Source organism: Aythya ferina (assembly GCF_964211825.1).
Source record: "Aythya ferina genome assembly, chromosome: 7".
NCBI classification, from domain to species: Eukaryota; Metazoa; Chordata; class Aves; order Anseriformes; family Anatidae; genus Aythya; species Aythya ferina.
This window is the reverse complement of record NC_140302.1, coordinates 11,426,877-11,454,420: the sequence shown is the minus strand read 5'-3', so window position 1 is coordinate 11,454,420 and position 27,544 is coordinate 11,426,877. Positions and strand designations below refer to the sequence as shown.

At 35.3% G+C, this 27,544-nt stretch overlaps 1 protein-coding gene across 3 annotated transcripts in view; it reads left to right on the top strand.

Annotated features, from left to right (window-relative positions):
* Window positions 1–27,544, top strand: part of SH2D4B (SH2 domain containing 4B) — a gene marked incomplete at its 5' end in the record, with an annotated part of 63,384 nt that overhangs the window by 23,558 nt on the left and 12,282 nt on the right. For all 3 annotated transcript variants that reach the window (XM_084525362.1, XM_084525363.1, XM_084525364.1), the window contains 3 exons: window positions 256–400; window positions 8,060–8,270; window positions 11,764–11,891. In XM_084525362.1, coding sequence (XP_084381488.1) covers window positions 256–400; window positions 8,060–8,270; window positions 11,764–11,891 — 484 coding nt within the window. The remainder of the gene's footprint in view (window positions 1–255; window positions 401–8,059; window positions 8,271–11,763; window positions 11,892–27,544) is intronic.

The window sequence follows — 27,544 nt, the reverse complement described above, 5'->3', positions numbered from 1 at the left end:
ATGTTCCTTATTGCTGTGATATTTGTGCATCTCACAACATAAGGATGTTGTGACACATGTTTTTCTCAGAAATTCCGTAAGAGATAAAAAGTTTCTATTATGCCTATTTGTGACAGGTGAGAAACCCTAAGTCAAAAGAAATAAGGATTTGTCAAGGTAACATAGCTAATTTGGTAGGAAACAACTGAATCAGTGTCCTAACTTTTGGCACATTCTTCCTCTTTAGCCACCTCTGTTTTACTTCATTTTGCTTAGAAAAGAGAAGAAGAGGAAAGACAAAAGGGTGAAGAACAAATAAGGCAGCAGGAGGAAATCCGAGCAAAAGAGCTGTATCTGAGCCTCAAGCAAGCTCAGCAGCACAGTCAACACAGTGACGATGACCAGGAGTGGGAAGAACAGTGTGAGTAAAATAACCTTCACAGGATTTGTGTATTTCTAAAAGTCTGCTTCTGTTTGCTTTTAGAGTGGAAAGAAGTGTTGTGACAGATCTCTTATACCTAGAGCAATGCAAAATGCTGTATTATTTTGCAGGAGATCACCAACACGCACTTACAAATGACAGTTGCTATGAGTTTACCAATTTCACATTTCTTTCTGAATAAGAATCTATGTCAATGCCTTGGAAAAAAATGTAACGTACCCATAACAGTGACTGAGATCATTATTTTTTGTCTAATGTAATTTTGGCTTAGTAATAATAATTCTGGACACACTTATTTGAACAGCTTGTCCTCAACTATCTCTGAAGAGGTAAAATCTGTCTTCATCTGTATTTTAATTCCTTCCATATGGAGATGGGGTCAAGCTATGATTTCAGCACTCAAACTCACTTCATTTTGAAGGATTACAGTAAATAACACTTAGATTGTTGCCCTGGAACAAATCCTTATGATGATGTTCTCAGTGTATGGAGATCCTGTTTCTTTTTAGTCACCCTGAAATTCTTTATTGATATCATCATCATGATCTATTTAAAAATATATTAGTGTTTTTTTAAAAGCCTGTAAGGAACAGAACAACTATATGACTCTGTTTGTATACAGACTGCAAATAAGGAAAAGTCCACATCCTGGTAATAAGGCATACTTAATAATTATCTAAAGTCTATTGTATAATTGAGTATTTTTGTTAGGGGGAGAATATTTTTGTTTCCCACAGCTAAAGTGATTTGATTACTTTGCAGAAAAAGAAAATGTGATGTTTGGAAAGTTTTAGCTTTATTTAGGGGATATTAAAGTTTAATTAACTAATACTGAAAACAGAGCTTTAGAAAGCTGACAGTATGTGTGTTGCATGAAATACCTCATGAAGTAGGAAAAATATTGCTGTAGTGTAACTTATTTCCTGACAGAAGTAAAAGAAATGTTTCAAAATATGTGATGAGTTTATTTAATGGTTTTACTGCTCACTTCAGGAGTTCCCAAAGAATAGTTTCTGAAATCCTATTACCTGGAATTGATGTAGCAACTAATCATTCTGTACAAAATTAATTAAATTTATATAAGATGTACTGGTGCCATTTCCCAAGGTGGTAGCATGGTATGCCCATTTTTGATCAATAAAACCTCTGTATGGTACCACTGTCAATAAGGAAAATGTAATTGTTCTCTGAAGAATTATCTAAATCCAGGTGTATGTGCTTATTCTGAAAGGAAAAGTGATGCTTTTTATATTTTGAGCATTTAACAGCAGCGTAAGTTAGGTCAAAAATAGTCTTTGAGGTCTTGTCAAATTAGCATCAGCTGGCAACCTAGCATACAGGATGGTATTGTGTACTTTAGGACTTCTTTGATGGTAGATAAGGAAAGAAAATACATTTACAACTATGTTATAAAGAAAAAATCCAGCCGATTTTTATACTGACATTGGCAACAAAATAAAATACTATAAACTTCACTAAAAATAGATATAATTTTCTTACTATTGTAATTATTTTACTTTTAAAGAGGTAACTCAGGTTTTGAAACTGTTGTTTCGGTTTAGTCAAGGAATGCAGGTTGTGGAGGGACAGACACCAGAAATACAACAGAGAAATTTTAGGAAGAGGCAGAGAGAAAAGGAACAAGCTATGAAATGCTTTGAGCATGATTTCTGTAATGGCAGTCTGTGTCAGTTAGAACACTTTCAACTGCATCGTATGCTGACCGATATCTACAACCAGTATTTTTTCATGTGTAAGCTTTGTTTGGAGCATTCTCTATGCTTTGAAGGACTTCTAAATTATTGGCCCATCCTTTGTCACCCTCAGTCTCTATACTTCACTACTTATATTGATGTGTGGTTGTGGTCAAAAGGATGACTGATTGCAGCTCATGCACTTTTGATACCTAGCGTGGTCAACAATAATAGTGCTGCTGTGGCGAAACAAAAGGTCAGCACCATCTAGCTGGTTGAGTCTTGCAGCCTACTATAAATTCTGCGCTGTCAGAGTTTATGCTGTTATCAAGAATTGATTTAGCATTAAACTAACTGCAGACTAATGACTAGAGTGTATCATGTCCTTGTTTATCCTCTTATGCTTATCTCAGTGTCTCAGTTTATCCCAGTTGGTTTGAGGGCTTAGAACTGCCTTCCATTAGCAGATGGCTGTGACAGTTTAAGATATGAAGATGCAGTATTTAGTGCCTTAGCTGAAACCAGTTCCTGCACTGGTTTAGAGTCTGCCATCAGTCTGCACTGAGCTTCCTGAGGAATGTTCGCATCTTTTGTTTCTCTAACTTTGCTTAAAAAACAGAACCTCCAGCAGACAGGTAACAACAAATATAAACATCTTAAACTGCTCAGGAATGAGCTAGTATCTCAGGTTCACCACACTTTTCACTTTTAAATTCAGTTCCAGGGATATTTTTCCCCTTTCTGTGTCAATCCTTTCATTTTGTCTTCATAAATTCCTTTGAGACACTGAGAGGCAATTTAGTCGAGATAGGCAAAGCTGTCCATTTCTCATCTTTTCTAAGCAATAAATAAATGCAGGAATACATAAGAGAGGTCTAAGCGGATGTAATATTAACATCTTTTGTCTCCTAAACACCTGCGATAGACCATATTGCCCATTAGGAACAAGGCCAGGCTCCTTTGAGTCTTATCTCCTTGAAGTCAGCCCTTCATATTCAACAGTGCTGGGGTCAGTACTGAAGAGGAGCAGCCATGCTAGAGCAGCTATTGTGGAGAGCAAATGTTGCAATGATATTGATGACACTACTAATTTATTTAGTAGATGCAATTTAGAATGTGATGAGGATTCATCTCTCCTCATCACATTATCCTTCAGCTGTTTATTGCCAAGGCAATAAGCAAAGTGTTGCTAATATTAGTTTCTGTTGTTCTGTTCAGTTTGCTTCTGCAGTTTGCCTGATTGTGCCAAATAACAATAAAAGCCCATAGAACTACTGTGTTAATTGAAATACATAATTTCAGTGCTTTTTAATATACTAAATGACAAGTGTGGAATAACTTGAGAAAGTGCTACAAGGAAATAATGGTGGTGTAGGAACAATTACACACCAATTTCATGAAGTAGATATATGTTGGGGTGTTTTAGAGGGCAGTTGCAAGTTAATATATGGAGGAAGTATATAGGTTGACAAATGAGGAGATGAATAGTAGAAAAGGCTGATTCAAAAAATCCTCTGTTCAAAGCTCCTATTCTGTGAAACTGAGAAGTGAGAACTAAGGCTAAACTTGGATGGAGTCATGTATATATTCTGATTTAGTTTTGAACCTTTCTCAGGCTGTTCCATTTTGTGTGTTTCTAGAGTATTCAATAAATAATACCTGAAGCCAGAGTCTCTGAGTGTGACTCTCTATTGTGTGACTGCGTGACAGTAGAAAAGGGATTTATAAAACATTATAGGAAAACTTGTAGCATAAGTATTCATCTGATTGAATAGTTCAAAAGGCATACTGTTAGTATACTCCCAACCTCCTGCAAACTGTAACAAGCAATGAATTGCTCGGATACTGTCTGACCAGCTGCACTCACTTCCAGACAGACATTATGCCAGTAAAAATGCAAACATGATTGAGTGACTTGCTCTATTCTTATACCTTTTCTGAAGCACCCATTTTTGGTCTTGGAAACAGGATACCAGTCTGACCTTTTACGGCCATCATTACGTTTTTCTACAAACTATTCTTATGAACTTTTTTTGGTCTGAGTTTTAAAGGAATTTATGTTCTTTTGGTACTTGCCTTCCACAGAAATTCTAGTGAGTTTACTGGCAGGAGCATTTGATACAATACTGAATTTTAAAGTGAATAGTTCACTGTTCAGCTGTACAGTTAAGTAAGCAAGTACTCAACCTTAAGTATTTGCTCTTTGAACTTCAGTAGGTCTCAGAGTGCATTGTTGAATAGGGATGGAATTATTCACATGCTTTTAGATAAAGATTGCTGAACTGGAACCACATTAGAGAATATTTGTGGGATTTTTTTTTCAATTAAGAAGCAGAAAAATACCATGTGATTTGTATGTGCACTCAGAAAATCTGAAAGTTGAATTTTATTTTTAAGTAGTCATTTCTAATTACTCATAAAAAAGCTTTCAAGAATTATTAATGAAGGTAAAATTAAACCAAATGTTTTAAAAAAGGATACACATTCATGGCCATTTTTTTTCCTTTTGCATAGCTCTGACTGTAATTCACACCCCTTCAAAATCACAAAATATTAGAGAAAATGGAGAGTGCCTAGTCTTTCACTAACGATGTGATTCAAGTTCAGCCCCAGCACAGGAGAAATTAATCTTCATCTCTATCAAATGATTTGGTATTAGAACCTTGCCAGGATTTTAAATAGGGATTTCCAAATCCTAACTGAAAATATAAAAGGTGTTGCATTTTCACTCGAAAGATCATTTAGATTAGCACAGAGAAATTATAGGTTTTCATAAAGTGCTCAAGCAAACTCAAATTAAGACCTGTAAGATCATGAGAGCTATTGCATGCACAAGCCTTGCGGTTTCTTCCGTGTTGTTAGAGTATGTTCACACTGCAGATCATGTAGAAGCATCCAAACCAGCTCTAAGCTAGTTATTTCTAGTAATGATAACAATGTAATCATGCCAGAGGTCTCTGTCTTTTTATCAGTTTTCTGGGAGGGTTCATTAACACATTTTTTAGCCTACTGCAACTATGATCATATCGGTATCTAGCAGATATAAACAGGTCAGCATTTCTACACAAGATAGTGCCATCACACAAGAAATGGGCTGAATTGTACCTGAGCTGAAGGAGGATGTACCTCTTCTTGGTATGACCAACTTCCAAAAAGAAAACTGGTAGTGGAGATGGACTCAGGGGACCTGGCTGAACTATGGATTTCTTGTGCAAGCTTGACAAACCAAATTCCTAATTTCCCAGACTTGACTGTCTTGGCATTATTCTGTAATATAAAAAGAAGAGGAATATAATATAAATTGTGTGTGTGTGTGTGTGTGTATTTGTAGTAATTCTTGATGCTAGATAGATGGACCTATAGCAGTGATTCAGAGATTTTTGAGAACAGGAGATATTCAAATATCCAGTCTCCTCATGGATAAAAATGATTATTGACTTTGATGCTTTGCACAGGGGTCATGCCAAAAATAAATTTACTGTAAAAGTGTCTTCTGACAGCCAGTCAATAATTTTAAAAATGGATTAAGAGACCCTATGCATCCCTATGGACCACGATGTTCAGACACTTCAGCTGGAAAACGTTAGTAAAAATTCTTCCTCATGTGAAAGAGATGCTTACATTATGTATGCATGTATACATATATATGTGTGTGTATAAGAATACGTTTATACATAGATATCTGATGTGCAGCTTTCTCTATCCCTGTATATATATATATATGTATAGGTACATATGCATATACATTTACATACATACATAGAAATATGCATACATCTATATGTGTAGGGATAGGGAACATCGCATGTCAGATATCCTTTCAAAATTTTTTCTGAATGTTAGTATTTAACAGTTGCAAACTGTTAGCTCTTCCCATTATTTTGAGATAAGAAATATTAAAATTTGTTACTGGTTGGGAAAATTTACTCCAGGTCACAGGCTTCTGATGGTTTAGATTCGTTAGGCAGTGAAAAGACAGAAGAAATGTCTACTGAAAAAAGTATCTATTGCTGAGGAAACTGGGGCATGAAGACACCATGCCTTTTTCCTTACTAATCAGCCTGTACATCAGTAGAAAAGAATCCCCAAAAGCTCCAGGCAGTCTGCCCTCGATCTGTATACTGCAATTGTAACAAACAATGACTGGTTTCTAAATGTCTCACCATGCAGCATTGTACTCATCTTCCTTGCTGTCTCTCACATTATTGCAGACACAAAGTCCATGTTTAAAGCAGTCATTACTCAGTGGCTCTACAAAGGATAAATCACAGAAATGTTGTACCTAGTACGCTTGACCTATTGAAGTAGCATATTTAGATAAGATTATGTACCCTTAAAAATAATGACCTGGAAGATAAATAGTGAAACCTATTACTCAGATTTCTGTACAGTATGGCTGTTTGTTACTACATTTGGCTAAAAGTACAGGGTGTGTAGTTAAGTGAAACTGAAATTCTGCCAGTTGTGTACATAGAAAACGTCTATGACTCATTTATTATGCTCTCTTGATTAGTTTTTAGCCCTGTATACCTTTCTACTTATAATAAGATTATATAGCTAAACTTTAAGGTCTCCTCTCAATCCTTCATATACACAGAGGGTTTTATTTTGTTTTATTTTCTGTTAAGCACTTTTATTTCTTGATTCCATTAAACCTTTTCATAATTCAGACAGATCCATTTGTACTTGTGCTTGCTTTAATTCAGGAATGTAAACCAGAGGCGTGCAGACAACCTAATGAAATGCATCTGTCTGGTATTATATCATGTATTCCTGGTCACAGGTACAATCACAGTAAAGTAAGAAATAGCATGTGCACTTTATGAATTGGGTATGATCTAAGCCAGGATAGTCATGGCAGGATTGATAATTGCTACTGGAGGCAATAGCTTGCTACTTTAATATTTGCTTCACTGCATGTTAAAGATTTGTTCTGCACGGGAATAATTTGCCTGCCTGAAGTTATTTGTGTCTCAAAAAATCATCAAAATGGAGCTTGAGGCACCAGGAACGAGCTGATAGATGACAAATATTTGCAGTACGATTCTTGGTACATTTAAGTCACACCATTTTGACAACAGGATTGTTAGTACACTATTTTTAAAATAAAGAAGCTTTAGCGATAGATGTCTGACCTGCAATGGCCAGAGTTGCAGTTCCATCATTTCACTTTATGGAAATTAGTTTGATTTACTTATGTATCCCTGGTTGGTGCCATTGACAGGTGTGTATTAAATCTGCCAGAACAGATTCTGTTTTTTTATATCCAATCTCAGAGACTGAAGTGGGAGACAATCCCATCCTTAGCATCAGCATGCCCTTTACAGTGGCTATTTATTTCTCTGTTGTTACTGCAGCCATTTTTAGACTGGAGTTTTCAAGACGGAGACTTCTATGATTTTAAATAATTTAATGCAGATAGCATCTGCCTTCAGAAAGAAAGCAGCATTAACAACAAAAAGTGCAACCTAAATGTTAGGTAATTGTGTGTTTTCGAAGAACCTCCTGCAATTCAAGTTATGTGCATAGCTGCAATGAATTCTGTTAAGCACAGACTTAAAAATCAAGTAATAGGTAATATTCTCTGTTGAAATGTAAAACTTGATGTACCACCAGTCGAAAAGATGTCCTGCAGCAAAATTTCTCTTATTGCACCCAACGCAAGTGTCAGATGTAATCGTAACGTGGAGGCTCTGTTGTTGCCTGCAGTGATCAGGTCATTGGTAGCTCAAGTCTGGCATCCTTCTTCTAGTGGTGGGCCTGTATTTGAAGCATCAGGAAGGTTATTCCGTTATCTCTTTGATACTGCATTATAATTGGAATGTTCTTAAAACCAGGGAGTGTGAAGAATAAATGTAGTAGGTTGTTTAATAAGGAAAAGGGTATATGGCTGTTAGTATTTCTAAAGTCTCTCCTTCCAACCCTTCCCATTCATTCCACCCAGTGCGTCGCTCCAAAGCCGCAGATGAGGAAAGGAGCCACAAAGCACGCAGGGCACGGGATGAATACCGACGGCAATCCTTGCGAGCCATCCAGAAGGGAATAGTGGCTGGTCTGAGTAATTTGTTCCAGGGAACAAGCCTGAATAATGAACAGGAGACAAACCTGAACTGCAACAGTGCAAGTCCTTTGCTGTCTCTCTCTGCAGCATCCAGGTTAGTTTGTACAAGAGTGATTTTGAAATACAGTTTCTGTTAAACTGCTCCCTCTTCAATCCCCACCATTTCAACGAGCTCTTCAGTTTTTAGATATTCTCACAGTCTTGCTGTTTCACAAAGACCACAACAAGAATATTTTGTAAAAAAGTGGAAACAGACTGCACACTTAATGTAAACTAAATGCCATTTCTTTTTCAGACAATTTTTTTTTTAAGAGTCCACACAGACAGCAATGGGTCCTTCAGAAGTTAGTATTAGATCGGTATGCAAGGTTGTGATATGGAGAAAGGCAAATGGACAAATTCTTAGGCAAGTCTTAAACCTCAGGCCTAAAACTGCCCGCCACTTCATGGATCTTTGGAACATTTTACAAAGAGCTGTCATGCTCCCAAGTTTCAGGGGATTTAAGTTTTCTTTAGGCAAAATCAAGTGTCTTTATTTTCTTTTCTGTTTATTAATGTTTCATCTGGCTATTTGTGAAATGCCATGAATTGTGGAAGAGGAAAAAGACACAAACTGGCAGATGGGTGCTAGAAAGTCACTGTTTTCCTGGTTATAACTTATACCATTAATTTGGCTTCATGTGGTGATAACGACAATGTGAACACTGTCAGGATGTTTTAGCATTAAATGCTAAAATAATCCCCCCAAAAAATATCCAAACTCATAAAGGAAAGAGTGACATTAAATCAAGTTTTTCTTTACCAGTTACCACCAGAGAGAATGAATCCCTTCTCATTTGGAAATCTGTTCTGTTCTGACAAATAAGTTCTTTGCTGTATTGTGTTGAAACACAGAATTTCCGATAATAGCAGCCAAAACTCCCAGTTTGAGAAGGAATCAAAATTTCACTGTCTGAAAGAGAACAGGATATCTAATATTACCATCAAATCAACTTGCCAAAGGAATGCTCTAGTTATTTTTCCAAACTACTTAAATAAAAGTTTTCTTTGAAATGGAGTAATATAAACACTAGTAAAATGGGATTTTTTTTTTTTTAAAGTCTATCTTTTAACCAGAAGTGCAGAGCTTCTGAAGTGAGGTTACTTACAATAGAATTTTTGAAAATGGGTTTGAAAAAAAAAATCTGGAGAACGTTCTGATCATTATCCAGTTCGTGTTCAATATTGTTTATCTATTATAACCTATGCTTTAAACATGTGCTGTGATACTGCATACAAATAAATTCATATAATTCACCTTCTCACACCTATTGCAAGTGTGATGAAGCCTATATCAAACAATTCCAATATGTAAATATTTTCAATGTGAGCGTAAATATGCTACATTTGCAAATATTGGCTGTTGGGACTCTGGAGTTCAGGTTGATGGTTGGACTTGATGATCTTGAAGATAACTTCCAACCTAGATGATTCTATGATTTTATTCTAAGAGAAAGTGGGTATCTAAAATTTTCCTTTGCCAGTAGCCTGGGAAGTCAAGGAGGAGATGTTGCTATTTACCACTGGTGTGAGGCAGACATTTAGCCTCTAGAGAATGCAGGTTCAGGGCTATATCTCTAGTTTTTCAGTGTGAAGCATAGTTCCTGTAATTTTTACCTTGTCCTGCATTTTCTTTTAAAAGTCACTTCAAAATAATATTATTTTATTCTTGCTTGAGTTCTCAATTTCTTGTGATTTTTTTATGTAGTTCAGAAATATTTCATTCAATTTCTTCCTACTCTCCCTTGTTCTTTTGAGTGTTCTCTTCACAATGGTTCTCTATTTGGCCTGCTCACTCACTTTTTAAAAATCATTATTTATTTATTTATTTATATAGATATATTTTTCATTTTAGTTTAGTTTAGTTTAGTTTTGTGGCTGTATTTCTCTCTTCTTGTCTGACTGGACGTGCTTGACCACAGCAGCAGCATAGAAAATGATGGATGGTAATTTTGATATTTGGTCTAGGGCAGAAAAAATGATCAGTTTGATAGGTCTTTCCAAATTAAACAGAATAATAGAGAAATGAGTTGAGGAATGGAAATGGATTGTAGGGCCCTGGAATTCAAAGGGGTTTGTGTATCTTTTTAGAAGAAAGATATTAAAATGCAGAAATGGGAAGCATATGTAGGGTTTTTGTTTGTGTAAGTGCATATCTATAGCTGAATCTTCACTTTCTCCCGTTATTCATATGTTTGTATCTTCAAATTCTATAGTGAATACTGGTCAGATCTATTTCCATGTTTGTGTAATTTAGCAATAAGTGTTACTTTCACTGCGGGCTTCATCAACGGATTTCAACAAACTTGATCATTGCTTTTAGTAAGACAAGCTGAAAGGCCTTGGTTTCAGATCATCGAGCAGACATCTTTTTGCTTTAATCCTTTCTTAAGGGAATTTTGCTGTCAAGAATTGATGAACTTTGATTGTTTTTGAGGGTTCTTGATTATCTCACAAATTAGTTTAATGCTGTTCAGTGCCTTTTGAGCTGACATCCTGATTTTAGTACTAGTTCTTCATTACATTGTCTGGAAATACCAACATCATGTGGCAGCTCTGTGGCAAGTGGAGTAGGAAGCAAGAAGTATGTATCCAGCTACTGTACTGGTTCCTGTGAAAACTATGTCTGTCTTGTCGAATGAAAGTGAAATTATCGTACAAGTAGACATACCCGCTCTAGCCATACCTTTGCCTTAAAAACAGCGATGAAGATTTGGTAATTTGTGGTAAGAGTATGAGCACCAGAAACCTATATGGGATTTCAAACTTTACAGAAGTCCATTGTAAAACCTCCCTTTTATTACTGTTTATTACTGTTGCAATGAGACTATGTTTAATTGGGATGTAGTCACATTTCAATTTGATATTATAGATGTGCTCTTAGTCTTTATTTGAGGTAGCAGGATGCATTTTACTCATATTTTACCTGACTTGCCTTTTACTACCTAATATAATATAAAGTGCTTAGAAAGTAGTAAGGGAGGCTGGCAAAGAGAATGCAAAGATGACATAAGAGCTTAAACCAAACATTCCCTCTATCAGGCTTAATGTTTTAGATACAGAACCTATTACAGATGTTTCTGATTTAGAAATTCTTGCCAGCACAAAGGAGTGTATTTTAAGCAGAAAAAACAAAACAAAACAAAACAACAACAACAACAAAACACAAACAAAACAAAACAAAAAAAACTCCTTGTTGATATGTAAATTAGAATAAAAATAAGGTTGAATAGGAAAGCTGGCTGAAATGTTCATTGGATGTTTTCTGGTGAATTGTTTTTCACTTACAGTTATTTGCTTAAGAAAAGGTTTACATTTCCATTGCAAAATATTCTGATTTCCCTAAAAACTCAAAATAATTTTAACAAATCAAAAAAGGTTAAAATTGTTGAGTGAGCTATACTGAACATCAATTATACTGAACATCCTGTGTTTTTATATGTGTATTTAAAAATACACGTAAAATACATTTATATTTATATTGTGCCTTGCTTTTTTACACTATTAATTCTTTATATGGCTGTTTACTTATTTGTCTTTATATGTAGTAACATCTGGGAGCGCCCATCTAGACCCTTTTCTCGAGAAGTCATTATTCGTTGGTTCAAAGAAGAGCAGGTCCCTCGACGTGCTGGCTTTGAGAGGAACACCAACAGGATTGCTCAATGGTTTCATGGTAATATGCTGATCCTTACTTTCTCAAATAACAGAGCTGTGAGCATACATTCAGGATGTAAAGCTTGCCAGCTTTCATCACAGAAAGGAATGTCTATTGACATTGTGAAGCCTGGTGCCTGTTAAACATTTTTGCCTCATTCCTATTATTAGCATATGATTTCCTGTTTTCTTTTCCTGGTTAAGTAGATTAATTTATGGCTCAAATAACACGTTTTACAGGAATATTTTGATAAAAATATACTTGCTGTAATATAACAAGCCAAGAAAAAGGAATGAGACCATTATAGGGTGGGAAGGACTCTAAAAATGGTAAACTGGCAAATACCAGTTATATATACAAAGAGTTATATTTTGGGTGGATGACTGATACTTTTTTGCTTTATCTGATTTGCAAGAATGTCTCAAACTCATGTCTAATCCTCGTTGTACTTTGTAAACCAAGGTAGCTTTTTTTTAAAAAAAAAAATATTTATTTTGCAAACAAAAAGCATTGAAAGGTCTTAATTTTTCTTAGAATGGATGAATGGATTGGAAGTTTATATTTTAGGCAGTTTTCATAAAATGGGGAAAAGAATTCCTGCTCAAATCAATAAGCTGGCATCATATCTGCTGGAGTTCCTAGATTCTCTGGAGTTTTTGGTCTGTATAGCATTTGCTATGCAGCTGAATCTTTTGTGTCAAATTCACAGGTAAGACATTCTTGTTTTCATAGGCATTTTATATTTGTTATACTTAAATATGAAAAAAATAATAATTCTGGCTGTTAAGCTGGAATGATTGAAAGACTGACATAATTGAGGGACTGAAAGGACTTTAAAGCTAAATCCCAGTGTTAAATCACAACTGCTTTTAATGAATCTGTTATTTTATTGTTCAAATAACTAAACTGACCTCGATTCTATTTTCATGATTCTGTGAGCATACGATCAAGACGTGTGGAATTTCTGAACTTAACCAGGCAAGAAAGGTTTCTGAACAAGTTTAGTCTTCAATGGATTTCAGATTTCATTTTATGATGTACCAGTCCTCATGTCTTAGAAGACTGCAATTTTAATGGTCCTAGTTAGTCAAAAATACTGACCTCAGTCACACCTCCCCTGCAAATGGAACATTCTTCCGTTGCTTATGAACAATGATGCAGACAGGTGGTGGTTTTGTTGTTGTTGTTGTTTTGTTTGTTTGCTTTTTGCTGTCTTACAAAAGATATTTGCTGTTGCTTCCTTCTGAGAGATAAGCTGATTAAAATTTCATCTGTGGACATTATTCAGAAGGATTTTCTACCACCTTCTCTATGATCTTTCTGTGTGACCCAATGGTAAATATTTTCCCTGCTTGTGGGAACTCACATCCATATAAACCAAAATGAATAGTTATGAATATATTTATGCCTTTAATTAAGAAGGCATCTGGTCTTAAGCTAACGCCTGTGAAGTCTTTTTACCAATTTAAGTGATTTTTGGGGTAATCTCTGAATCACTACAACAATGGAGGAATTCGTAATCTTTCTTTAGTCCCTTTAGTTCATATCTTAGATACAGTGACTATCCACTGACATTTATAAAAGTGAGCAAAGTATCTCATTTGTCCCCCTCCCACTCAAGAAGGCTGACAAAGATAATTAAGATAGATCTCGAGTACAAAGCTCAGTAGTTTTCTTTGCAGAGATCTTCACAAGTAACGCTTTGGTATCTGGTTTATTGGGTTAGCTGTTTTAGCTGTGCCTTCTGCAGCTCTGGTGGGAATACAGAATACTTTTTTAAAAATTTTGTAATGAAAATTTGATGTTCTTTTTAAATCTAATTATAAATTTGATTTACAACTCAAAACCATTTTTAATCTCTTCAAAAATCATAAAATTAGATGATGTTTACTTCAGGTGGATTGGCAAGCAACAAATTTTCTTTAAGTGGCTTGCAGTCACTCAGTGACCACAGTACCATTTATATCTCCAGCTCCTAGAATAAAAAAGAATCAGAGCAAGCAGTTCAGGCATCACTGAGATACGACGTAACTGGTGCCTATATCTTTGGTACAAAACCCAGCTCTTTCTTTTGTATTATTTAATAGATGCCTACGTTTTTGGGTGAAAAGAAGCATGCCTTCAAGTGTTTCACTATGAAAACAAGAAAATTGGTCTAAATTTTGATCATTGTAATAATAAGGAAATTAATAATCATGTTCTGCTATCTTACCTACTAATTGACAAACATGGGCAGATGAATTCTAACTTACAAGTGGATCCTCATGTTTTATTAAGATAATGAAACTTTAAAAATACAAATTCAGAGCATGCTTTGCTATTGCTGGTACATTTTAAAAATAGGGAAATGATATGGGGTTTAGGATGGGAGGTCTGACTTTTAAAAGGGCTATTAAGGGAGACAGCCTCATTGTTTCAAACAGGTTTAGCTTTGAACTAGAATTTTCTTTTTAAACCTCTGTGCAGCTCCTGCCAAGTAAAGTCAAAATTACTACCCTTCCCCATATGTTTTGCCATACTCTTATCACATTAGCAAACAACTGGAGTTTTCAGTTTAATGTAGCCATTAGACACTTTGATTTCTATTCCTTTTGGCAAAAAAAACTACAGATGTCTTTCTCCCATAAGTCTTCAACCATTCTGTGATATAAAAAAGAGATGTTGGTATCTGAAACAGGTAATAATATTTCCAGTTATATTAATAATATTACAAGGTACTGATCTCTGAACTCTGATGACCAGTCACAGGACCTGAGGGAATGGCATGGGGCTGGGACAGGGGAAGGTCAGGCTGGGTGTTAAGAAAAGGTTCTGCACCAAGAAGGCGTGGGATAGGCTCCCCAGGGCAGGGGTCATGGCACTGAGCCTGTCAGAGTTCAAGAAGTGTTTAGACAATGCTCTCAGGTATATGGTTTGTTTTTTATGGTGGTCCTGTGTGGAGCTCAGTGATCCTTGTGGGTCCTTTCCAACTTGGGATAGTCTCTGATTCTGTGATTTGTTTGCTCTGTCTTTCCCTTGTCCTTTAACTTTGCTCTTGTGCCTGAAATTTGTTTAAGCATGTTATCTTTTCCCATTCCCACTGTTATGTCAGCTGTTATTTTTGAAACTTAGGTATGTTAGACATGTTGCTGTAATGTATTCTATTCTGCATTTGGTTATTTTCCATTTGGAACATAGGAGACTGTTTCTTTTTGCCTGGGGAAGGGCTGATCTCTAAATATTTCCCCAGCTTTATTTGAAGCTAATTTTCTATGATTGCTGTTGTTATTTATTCACAACATGAGTGGGATCTCTCAGATGTATAGTAAATATAATGCAAGATGACAAAATGAGGAATTTATATGTTGCCTGTGAGGTGGCTTTGTGCATGTGTGCTGAGCATCTACTGTAGGACTATCTGACCTCTGCTTGCCTTGAGGTTGAAAGGAAAGTTCAGAGGCTGATGTCGCAGATCTAGAAACATGAGGTAGCTGCCCTAAAGGTCATACCTTTAAAATGTAATTGCAGTTCATATTGTGGTGAACTATTTTCTCAAAAGAAGTCAGGTTGGCAGTGGAGTTACTAGCTAAGGGAGAAGCAAACTGTGAAGAAGCTGATCAGAGCAAGTTGAAGGAAAGACTGAAAAATTCTGTGAGAAGCAGAAGCTGAGTGAGCCCTGAGGTCAGGGGAGCCAGGGAAGGCCATTTTCAGTATAAGAGTATCATGTTGCAAATCTTTATGAATCAAGGTTTAGTTTTTCATAGCTAAAAGAGGAAATTTGTTATCAAGAGGAAACCCTGTCAGGCTTAAATAGTGACAATGTTCTGCAAATCAGATGCTCTCAATAAAGGCTTTAAAACTTAGTATTTCCAAAAATCTATTAATTTTGAGCCTTTAAGCAGCAGCAGCAACAGAGTGCCTATTGGTGTAGCTGAACAGATCCCTATCAATCATCTACTGTACCTTCTTGTAGTGTTTTTCAAAGACAGAAGAGTATTTGGAGTTAAGCATTTAGGTCCTATGGCAGGTTCCTGTATTTGATTATTGATGTCTCAACTCAAGTCCACTCATAATGTATGACAAAACTCAATTACTTAATCGGATCCAATTCGGTACTCAGCTTCTTCCTTAAGAAATAAGAAATGTTTTGCTGTTTTCTGAGAAATAAGATGAGTCTTCATATACTCCATTCACTACACTTAGCTCATAATGATAGTTTTAGTCTGTCAGTTCTTTTGAAGGCTTTGGAATTGTTTTTCTAGTGCCATTACAGTTCCAAAGTGTCTACATAAGCTGGTTATTAGCAAACAGAATAAATGTTTTAGACTCATGGCTCCCCTTGGAAGGGAGCAAAGTATTAAAGTGAGGTAATGTGAGCTGTAGCATGCAGCAAGGAGAAAGGAAGCACAAAAGAACAGCAGGGAAATTGTAGAATGAGGCAAATGAATAATGTAAATAGGCTAATTGCTAATGTGAAATGAGTTTTCTTTTTCTTTTACAATACATTGTCCTTCTTGACTACTTGTTAACTGGAAGCCATATTCTAAAGATGTAGATGAGACAGAAGAAGGCAATTTCTCCAAACAGAGAAAGATGCTAAAAACGAGAGGTTATAAAGCATAAGTGACCATAAGAGTGCAAATACATTTGAAGTGTTAATGGTTTCATTGATGCAAACTGGTCAGGTGCAGTGCCTACTTGGTGCACTGGTAGTCAAAGATTAATATATACATGTGTATATATATATATATATATAAAGAAAATTTATATATATATATAAATATGTATATATATATATATATATATAAAGAAAAAAGAAAAAAAAAAAGAATGCGTGTCCTTTAAAGTTCAGTCTTGTGCCAGAGAATTCTTTGTATTTGTGAAAAATATCCTGCAGCTTTTTCATAGAGCTTGCTTCAGGGTGAAAATACTGATCTCTTAAGGAAAACATATTTTGCTATTAAAAATCAAATTGGTTTACAATTCAGAGACTTGTTGCTACCTTTACTTAAAATACTTTTAAAGATTTTCTTCTCCACGTGCTTCTATTAGAACATGATACAGTGAGTGATTATGATTTCATTTAGTAGGCCACAGTGGTAACTTAGTGTATTTACCTGTAGTTTTCATTACTGTTCTGTCTCATGTCCCCTTATAGGACTGGACTATGAGTGGGTACATTTTCTCTTTTACTATAGCTCCTTCAATCAGGCTTTCTTTATCTCATTACATAAAACAAAAAGGAGAGGTATTTTTGAGCTGAAGGTTCTGCTGTTTGTGCTTGGAAATGAAGAATCACTTATTAAAAATTAAAAAAAAAAAAAAGTTATTGGGGAGAAAAAAAACAAAACACAAACATATATAAAGGCTAAAACTCATGCATTTTTAAGAACGTGAAGAAGGTTAGATTCAAGTAAAAAGCCCTCCTGTCTACAAAGGTTTATGCTACGACTGGAAGAAATTATAGTGACCATTTATGGTGACAAAAGTGAATGCAGAAGGACTTGTTTATCTGTCCAACACCCTGAATCTGAGCTGTGCTTCCCTTTGGCGTACATTGTAGTCTGTTTCTTAGACACTGGATCATGTTTTCTCTTTTCAGTGTCAGTCCTGTCTGTTTTAATTGGTTAGTTATTTTATCCCCACACAAAGTGCACATAGATGTCAGTTGTTACCAGCCCAAGATGCTCAGCTCATACTGCATATCTTTAAATGTTGGATCTGGCACATCACCTCTTCGAGCACAGCACAGGTGTCCTGTCCTCGTTAGTCTTGGAAGAATTGCTGGTATCCTGCTTATTATTAGTCTATATCTAACTGTTTATCAGCTGTGCCTGCAAGCCCTTGTTACTTTGCCTGCAGAGTTAAAACTAAATACTTTCAATTTTATAGGCCTCCACTTACCTTCTTCAGCTTATGCCTGACCAAGCTGTATATATTATTTTATATTCAGTATTTTCTGTTTAAAGTACAGCAAATAGTTGCAGACTAAAGGTCAGAAATTTTTACTGGTTTCCCAGCAGATGGCCTTCTTACTGGTCCTTCTGTCTTACTACACAGAGTACTGAAACCACAGTCCTATTGATCCAGCCTCAAGGCAAAGGATTACAAGTTATTAGATCAACAGCTCTTTTGAAGGAATGCTATTTTCCTGCTAAGCAAACTCAGCTCTCTCAAACAGTTTATCAGCAGGTATAGTGTGTAGGCATGTAAGGGGGGAAAGCATGCACCTGCACAAAATTATGTTGCTGGTTAGTCTTAACTCTAGATCATCCAGTTAGGAGCAGACTGTGACACTTAAAGTGCTCTCACCACAGGAAATAAACAGTAGGAGATGATATGAAAATGAAGCAACGAGATTTCTGTGAGTCTGTTGGCAACTAACCTGTATGTGCACTTTCTCAATGTGATGCTGGCATGGAGGCAGAACCAGGTGAAGAGCAGGGAATATAAATTTGTTCTTCCCCTGCAAAAGTTAAGGGAAAGACAGCTCCCTCTCTTCCCTCTCCAGTTTCAGAAAGGTCAATTCTTCTTTTTTCTCCATGTCTTTCAGTGAAAGGGACTGACAAATCACAAATGTGTGAATCTTTAGGAGGTAAAATCAGCTATACAGGTTAGCACAGTGACTTCAAACACAGCGGCTTCAAATGCCTAACTGAGATCATCTTGCTGTGAGTATGAGCCTAGCTGCTTGCTCATTTACCTTAATTCAGGATGTAGGAAATGAGGCTATTTAGTGGCCATTTTTCAGTGGCTTGACTCAGAACTGGGGCAAACCCCAGAGGATGTCCAGAACTGGATCACTGCAAGAGCAGCACATGGTTATTATATTGACATTCATTGGGTGTAAAGTTTTTACTATCCAAATGTTATTCTCATTTGACTTTCAATAATGCTTCAGTGTCTGGTTCACTTTGAGTGATTAAAGGTAACTTTTTCCCCTGAGGAACAGTACACTAAATCGATAGTCAAGAATGTTGCAAGCAGCTAGAATGCACTGTAATTAACAATGTTAGCTTAAAGTTCTCAAATCTACTCAAGTGTGTGAGAAGAAAAAATAGTTATCAATATTATTGCTGACTTAATTTTCTTTGAGCTGGAAAAAGAAGTATAGTTTCTTCAGTACTTACCAGAAATACCACAATTAAACTGCTTTGCAGAAATCTAGCTGGAACTGTTATTTTAATTTGAATTGGGAAAATAAGTATAGCATGATTTAAATTTGTATCCCTTTTAGCAATAAAAGTTTTAATGATTTTTTAGTTAAAAAAAAAAAAAAAGTAGGAAGATTTCTCCTAAGCATAGCGATGTGATCTGGAAGATTCTCACAAATGTACATAGATTTCAGATTTGACTGTAAATAAAACAAACATGCATCCTTAAAGCTTACGTAAAGTGAATAGGCAAAAGGATTTTCCTGCATTTATGAAAAAGCTTTGAAAGCAAAGAACAAAGTATATTTTCTGCTTAGTTATCTGTTATGAGACAAGTTGTAAACTTTGAATTCTAGGGATCCGTGTTAACTGTGACTTTTATTTTTCTCCTTACATTGAGTGAGCTTTTCTGTCATTGTGGTTTACAATAATCAATGAGGTTTACATAAAAATGTATCTTGAAAGCTTCTTCAACATCTATGAGATTATGTTCAACGAAAACTGTGAAATATGTGTTTTTGAAGATGATCATGGGCGTATTTGTTTGCTAATAACTATCAGGTAATGGGCACACACCCATGTGTATGTATGTAAAATTTTCCTACTCTTTGAATCCATTAATTTCCTTATAAAAAGGTGATAGGTCAAATGGTTATTTTTGAGTGTGTATTTTTTTTCATATTTGAAAACAAATTCAGAACGTGTTCAATTGCTTTTCTTCTATGTCTAATTCACAATGAAGAGCATTATCATAAACAGCTCCTGAAAAGTTTTATTTACCTTATACTGTACAATAGTTTTGGTGATTGCAGAGCCAGTTGAGCTATATAATTTCCATTAGCAGCTGATATGTCAGTGTACTCATGATAGTGTGTCTGATTGTTACAAATCTGTTCCACAATTTACAGCCAACCATCTAGGTTCTTCCTGAATTTAAGTTTCATGATGGGAACATAGAGCAACGGTTGCCTTTGTCATAAGGAACAAGGAAATGTATCATGGGAAAGGAGAAGCTGGAGCTTAGTGCACCCTGCCATTTCGGTCCCTGACAATGCCATTTTGGTCCCTGAGCGAGCCCTGGGCTGTCTTCCCAGGGCTGGTGTAGGCCAGACACAAAATCAAAAAGTTGCTTATAGAGCTGGAGGTCAAACTATAAGTTCAATGAGTCTTGTTGGATGCTATGAAGAATCAAAATCTAACTTTCATATGCTCAGATAAAAAGCAAATTAGAATTAAAATGGATAGGTACATCAGTGCAAATCAATACAAGTATTAAAAGGCCAGTGGAAAATAGTAGCAACTCTAGCAAATTAGCAGCTTGTCAGAGGCTGTAATGTGATATTTTATTTACTACTATGTTACTCAATTAACTTCTAGATGTTTCAGTGTCTATTCATTGGGCAAATGCTCTTACAGTGAGACTACTGAATTAATGAAATTGTATTCATAATGCATTCCCAGTGTGCTGAATGACAGATCAATACTAGCATAAAATAAAGCCAGTAAAATTAGCAATGTACCAGGAAGACTTCCTAAGAAAGCTCTAATCATGATCAACCCAGATATAACCTCTACAAGTGTTAATCAGTAGAATTACAAAGCCTTTCCCATGCAACTGTTCATTTTGTATTACACAGGATGTTCCCATTTGCATAAAATTTAAGTATGGAGGTGTACAGATATATTTGCTTTTCGTTTTACTTACAAACGCATTTTGAATGTCTAATAGTTCTTACTCATGTCAAAGTTGTACCATTCTGCACCATAGTGATTGTGAGGATTAATGTTTGTTTTAGGTAGGACTACAAATTAATTGCCATTATGGAAAGTACTTTACGTAGGTGTCTAGTAAATATTATTGCTAGAGCAATCTGTTTGGACCCATAGAACCATCAGTGACATCTACTAATCTAAAACCAATCCAGTCTTCTTCCTGTTTACCACTAGCAAGATCAGTTTTCCTTGTATGTTTTTAACATGTGCTTTTGTTTACTACATCTTATTTTCTTTTTGTTTTTCATTTTTATTCAAAATAGGTTTAGGATCTATTTCCTGTTTGCTTGAAGCTGTAATCTATATTTTGTTTACTTTGTTGCACTGGAATAAAATATGTCAGTCCTCTAAAAAAGACAGAATTCAGTTTCTAAGTTCAAATTTGAAGTGTTGGGCTTTATCTTAGTTCACCACCAAAACTGGGAGCAACCTATGCACATATTGTAGTTGTTCTCAAACATACTTTGGTTTCATAATAAAGGAAAGATACTGCATTTATATGAGACTCACATTGATGAGAATTGTAGCAGTATGGAGAGGGAAAGAAAGCAAGAATGACTTTTTTTTTTTTTTTTTGAGGGTGAGCTTCAGAACCAGTACTTCTGGGCCTTTGAGTTTTAACTATTAAAATTGCACTTTTTATAATTTAGCTCATGACTGAATAGACTGTTTTTCCCTTCTGGGTTACTCCTATAGTTCTTGGAGACATATTGATAAAAGCAGGAGTACCCCATAAAATGTGGTAATGTAGCTAGGGCTGCTTTGGTTTTCTATTGTCTTTTTATAGTCAATCTCTGCACCATACAGCCTCCAGTGCAATTAACTCATGATTAAAGTATCTTGTTCATTTAGCTTGTCTCACTTGGCTTGATGAAATTTGCCAGTAGCTTCTTATTATTTAAGTAATTTGTTTCTCTTCTTCATTTAGTAAATCTAGTGGCTACATTTCATGGGTATTTACACCTCTAGTAGTAGTGGCACAGGAAATCTGCACAAGGACTTAATGTTGGTGCCTTTTCCTTCGGATATGAAATCATAGCATATTACAATTCTTAGTAATTCATTACTGTTATTATTAGAAAGCTTTTTGGCAGATTGCTTGAGGTCAAACTGGTTGTCTCAGTCCAGTCTGTGGACAAGTATCTGTATTTTTCTTTCTTCTGCATTTTCTGTAATCAATTGCATCATGGAAAAAATGGATATAATGGATCATAAAACCACCCCAGAATAATGAATGCATAACATGCAAGGCAAAAGTAAATCAGGCCCTACCCACTCTGCCAGAGTTTATGTTGATTTATTATATCTTTTAGTCCTGTAGCACCTTACTCCTTAAGAAATATCAACACAAATGTGTAGTGTTAGAAGCAGAACATGGTGCTAAAATTGGGAAATATATTGTATATATTTTTGCATTTATTTTTTTAACTAGGGATTATCAAATTACATGTGATGTAAAATATTCCACACTAATAATACTAATGCTTATTTTGGAGGTAGTGAAATATGTGTACTGTTTTAAAGGACTGCATAGTTTATCCTTCTAGACAGAAGTTCTGCCCTTGACTTGTGTTTCTTGTTGAAATTAAACACCTGTATATTTGCAAGTTACAAGTATTTCTTCTGGCACTGGTTTTCAAAGAAAAGCTTGCTGGTTAAATGTACATTTATAGTTGAATGAAGGGAGAATAGGCAAACTGATAAAATCCTGCTTGTGCCAAAACTGAGAGAAGTCATCTGAAGAAAACTGAAACAATAAAATAAAATGACGGAAGTTCTATTGTGCTTCTTAATTACTCTGGAGATATTTTCTGACATCTTCATGCAAAGCATAATGAGGGAAAGATGTTGTCTTTACTGAGATAATAACATACTGCTAACAGTAGGGCACAGATGTTTTAGGTTAACAATTGTTTTCACACTTAAAAAAAATATCTGTGAAATGAAGCCCAACTTTGGTGGTTTGCTTTACACATTGCTCTTAACATATCAATGCTCCACTCTTTTGTGGAGCATTCAATCCCCTAAATTAGTTATAGAGAATGATATAGTTATGATATAGGATGTCCTGGATTTACAGTCAGTGCAGGGTTTTGTTTGTTTGTTTTACTATTTCTCTTAAACCTTTTTTTTTCTCTTTCTGTCTTCTTCTCCAGTGCCACAATGGTACTTGATGTCTTTTTCCACTTAGCAAGAACAACTCAACAACTCATGTGTAGGTAGCACCAGCACTGTTTCTGTCCCAGCTGTATGTGCTGGAGAGGCCATCATGTGCCTTTCCAAACTCCTCTTGTTTTCATAATGTATTTCAAATTTATATTATCTGTATGAGCACACTCACTTCCCTATTAAACATCTGTTGTTCTGATATTCAGCAAGGTACTATATCATCAGTTCAAAGTATTCAGAAAACCTTTTATAGTCTCACCTTCAGTCCTTCAGGCTTCCAGGCTTCCAGGTACCCGATCCTCTTTATGAAGATAAAACTGTTCACCATTTTTTCCATTCAAAGAGCATAAAACAAAATGTAAAACATTGACAGACACTGTTAGTATTGACTAGGTACATCATATGTCACCTAACAAATGAGCAAAAGTTGTATTTAACTAAAACTTGAAAACCTAAATACTCTGATAGTGTGTTATCCATAAAACAGTGACACGCCTGCTTGACTCTGTGTATATGAATATAAAGTATTTCAAAGGCATTAGTGAATATAGTTGTGGTATGGATACTTGTTTCAAAAGACAGCAAATTAAATATAATTATTGTTATTTATATTTACATATGATTTGTTTCTTCCATGGTATTGTGTCTTACAGAAATGTCCTGAGTGACTATACTGTGATATGATGCAGTCATTCAGTAACATTAGTATTGTGTCTTTCTTAATCTTCTTGATTCTTCTTCTTGTGCTACAGAGAGGAAAAGTAGTATCACTCATTTTGTGTCACTTTAGCAGGTGATTGAACCAAACTGCAAAGTGCTTTTAGAAGTGACATGTTGCATATATATTTCAGCAAGAGCTGAAATGTATGGTAGTTACCAAGTGCAACTGGACAACTTTTGATGTAGTATTTTCTTGCCTGTGGATATGATAGTTTAGAAATGTTATAAACATTACTATTATGATGGCTTTGAGCACAATAATTCCAGTGTTGTACTCAAAGAGAAAGGTGGTTCTTGGGAGTACAAAACTTAGGGGTATAAAGGAATATATTGAGAGTCATTCTCAGAAGCAATTTATCCAGTTAAGACCCTTTGTGTGAAATCTGTGAATTCATTGTGATATAAGCCCTAAAGTAAATTTCTGTCTGGGCATTGTGCACTCAGGCTAGTTAGGAACTTTAGTGCTTGTTGTGAACAACTAGGTCCTATGCCCTCTTCTGCTATTGTCTTGTTATTTCATCTCCTACTTACTAATTTCCACACTAAGGCCCATTGTAGTCGATGATGTATCTACATAGTTATGTGATAAAAATTTATTCATGTCAGTATTGAGCAAATCTCTTTTCTGGGTTAGATGATTTTTAAATTTATCTGCAGATTTTCTTGTGGAACACCAAAATATTTGTTGACATTAGAATTGTCATTTTAAAATTGTGTTAGTGATTTTTATTTTGTGATGAATCTCTTTTTCTGGAAATACTATAAAGTATTTGAATGAATACTGTCAGTTTCTAAACAAAAACTTTCATTCTCAATGGGAAATGTTTGCTTTGAAATTTCAGTTAATTTATAATTTCACAAGGCTTAAAATGAATATGCATCGATATTTTTAAATATTATAAAAATAATGTATTTCCACTGACTAGATCCATCATGATGATCCATCTATATGGATCATCAATTAGATTTCTTTTTCCCCAAGGCTAATGGTTTATTTCAATTTTTGTTGGGGTAAAACCAATGAAATTCCCCATCTGTCGGGTGATGGGATGCCCAATTGTTTTTGTTCTAATAACTGTAACTTTTGAAATACCATTCTAAAAGAACTTACACTAAACATCTGGCTTCTTCACTAGTAAGCCTGGTGTCTTTTATAAACACTCTGCTATAAATCATGGAAATAAGGCTAAAGCATGCTTTCAGAAAAACTTATAGACACTTTTTCAATATTTGAATTAGGAGGCTGTTTTTCAAAAGCATTCTCTAAGACTGAGAGTATAGTTTTCATATAGTTTTCATGCTTGTGATTTTTCAGACTCACTGTTTTCAACCTGCAGAAAATATGAAAAGGTAAGGTGCATACACAGGGGGAGCAGGCATCTCGAGTTCTAAGTTCAAAGCAGCATGCACTCTGCATTTTGGAGAACTTGCACAAAAGTCTGATTGTAATGGTTTCAATGTTTAATGAGTCCAGTGTTGGATAATATGGAACTGCAAATGGTTTCCACTTTAATATTTAAGTTAATTTTTAAATGAACTTTTAATTCAAGAACAAATTCCCACAAGCCTCACACACTGTTCTGAATGTTGTGTGTGTTCAGAACTGTATCTCCAAACTTTCCTTCATCAGCTACGCACCAGTCAGTAATGAATTCAATGAAAACATCTCTGCAGGAATGCCATCCTGGCCAAGGCTGTTTCATAGTAGTTCTGTTCTGTACACCGTTCTTGTTTTTTGTCCACAAGGCCGCCCTGGAGTGTGCAACATTCTGGCAGTATTGTGTCAGAATTGGTTGTACAATGCTAGGAAGGAACTACAAAGGGGCTACCTTTAGCTAATTCTTCTACTTTGTCTTTTTGCTGAAATCTAAAGCAAACAAAATCACACTGCAGAGTTTGTTTTGCTATGTATGATTGGTTCGATAAAAGCCCAGTCTCCCATATTTTCCCATGTCCATGCTGCCCTCAGAAGTATGCAGGAGGATGGAGGACTTATGATAGCTGGAGTCGTGAGCACATGAGATCCCAGGAGGGCTTTTGATCTCTTATCCTCTCCTTTCACAAATTAGCTTTCTCATCTTTTCCCTTGATTTAGATTTCATTTGCATACTGGAAGATCTCCTCTCTCATTTTCAAATTCAGCAATTTGAATTCAGCAAACAAAAATATGAGGATTTAAATAAGAAGTTTCAAGATGAGTAATATAAATAAGTGACATGATTAAGAAGATGTGCTTGCAAATTATGCCCACAAGCTAGAATTTCTTTTTTTCCTTTGTTGATTGCATGACAAAAACTAAATGAATGCACGTATGTTGTCTTCCTCTAGAAAGGATGGTGAATATTGGCCACTAACTTTCTAAAAAACTTATAAACATTTCAATTTTCACACACAACATAATATCACTGGCTGTTGTACCAGAACAGCTCAGTTTCTCTTTGATTGCTGAGCCAGGGTCATAGCTCAAATCAGCTATTTTGCTCCACTTTGTTTTTCTATTACAACACTGTACCGTTTCCAACCTTGTCAGGCTGCTCTAGTGAGCTATTTCTGTGTGCACTTTACTGATTATACAAATCTTAATATTTCAAAAGATACAGTGAGGTTTTAAGGTTTACTTTTCATTAGTAACATCATGCACCTATCACAAAAGTTTATTGATAGTCTGTATAGTTGGCTTTTTCACATATAATAGAAATAAAAATATACTCTCATAAATATGGTAAAGAGGTGAGCATATCCTACAGGAGTAATATTTATAACAAATTTCCCTATTTAGATTAGTGCACCGATATTTTCTCAGATAATGTTTGTTTCTTATTTGGAGTTTGCAGACATCTTCATGAATATACTTACTTACCATACTATTTGCAGGAAATGTCAAGTATCTACAACAGCATCTAGGATGCTTATAAAGGCCTGGATGCATTTACAGATTTTTGTTTTGTTTTATTTTTAACTTTCATTTTTTATTTTCCAGCCATCCTACCAGAAAAGAGAAAAACACCATTAGCAAGAATATTTGCACTGTTTATATAAGGCATCCTACTTAGGTGCTTTGAACCTCTTCATTACTGATCTTCCATTGACTCTACCAGAGTGTAAAACTACACATTCACACACACACACGCAAAATGTGGTTTGAGAAGCTGTTGAAAATGGAATAGGTAACAGTTCCAGTTTTAAAATGAGCTACTTTTCAGAAACTGCTTAGATAAGAAAAGTTAAGCAGTAATAGCAGAGATTTAATGCAGGAATTTGAGATCATAATAGCCCATCTCTAAAGAAAAAAATCAAAAAATATATATATATGAGATAAACTCATATAAAGGTGTAAAAGGTTAAATATCTTTATTGTGCTCTTTTCTCCTCTGATAGACAACATGTAACAATGGACAAAGAAAAGAGATGGTTTGAAATATTTGTTTTTCTCCTGGCTAATGCAGTCTATATGCTGATCTGAAAGGAAGGCAAGAAAGACGCCAACACTATGCTTTGAGGAGAGATTAATAGACAAATTTATAGCTCTATTATACCAGTGGTGTATTCAGGCAAGTAAAGCAAATGCCTATTTTTTATGTGCTGCACTGATTGTTAGTGAATATGGTGTAAATATTTTGACAGTGAGTATAAGGGCTTTTACAGTATTTGAGAGTTTGGATATAGAATGAACTTTAAAGGAGACAGTTAATGGGTATGTTTTCAGCAAAGTGCATAGGGAATTAACTGTGAGACAGACACACTGGTAACAATGGTTGTAGCACATTTGATTTTCTGTAAACCTGAAGGAAAATACCCATTATAACTGCATTACTCTTTTAGACAGGATTTTCAAGATCCCCAGGGGAGGAGGACACCCATTTCGTTCTGAATTTC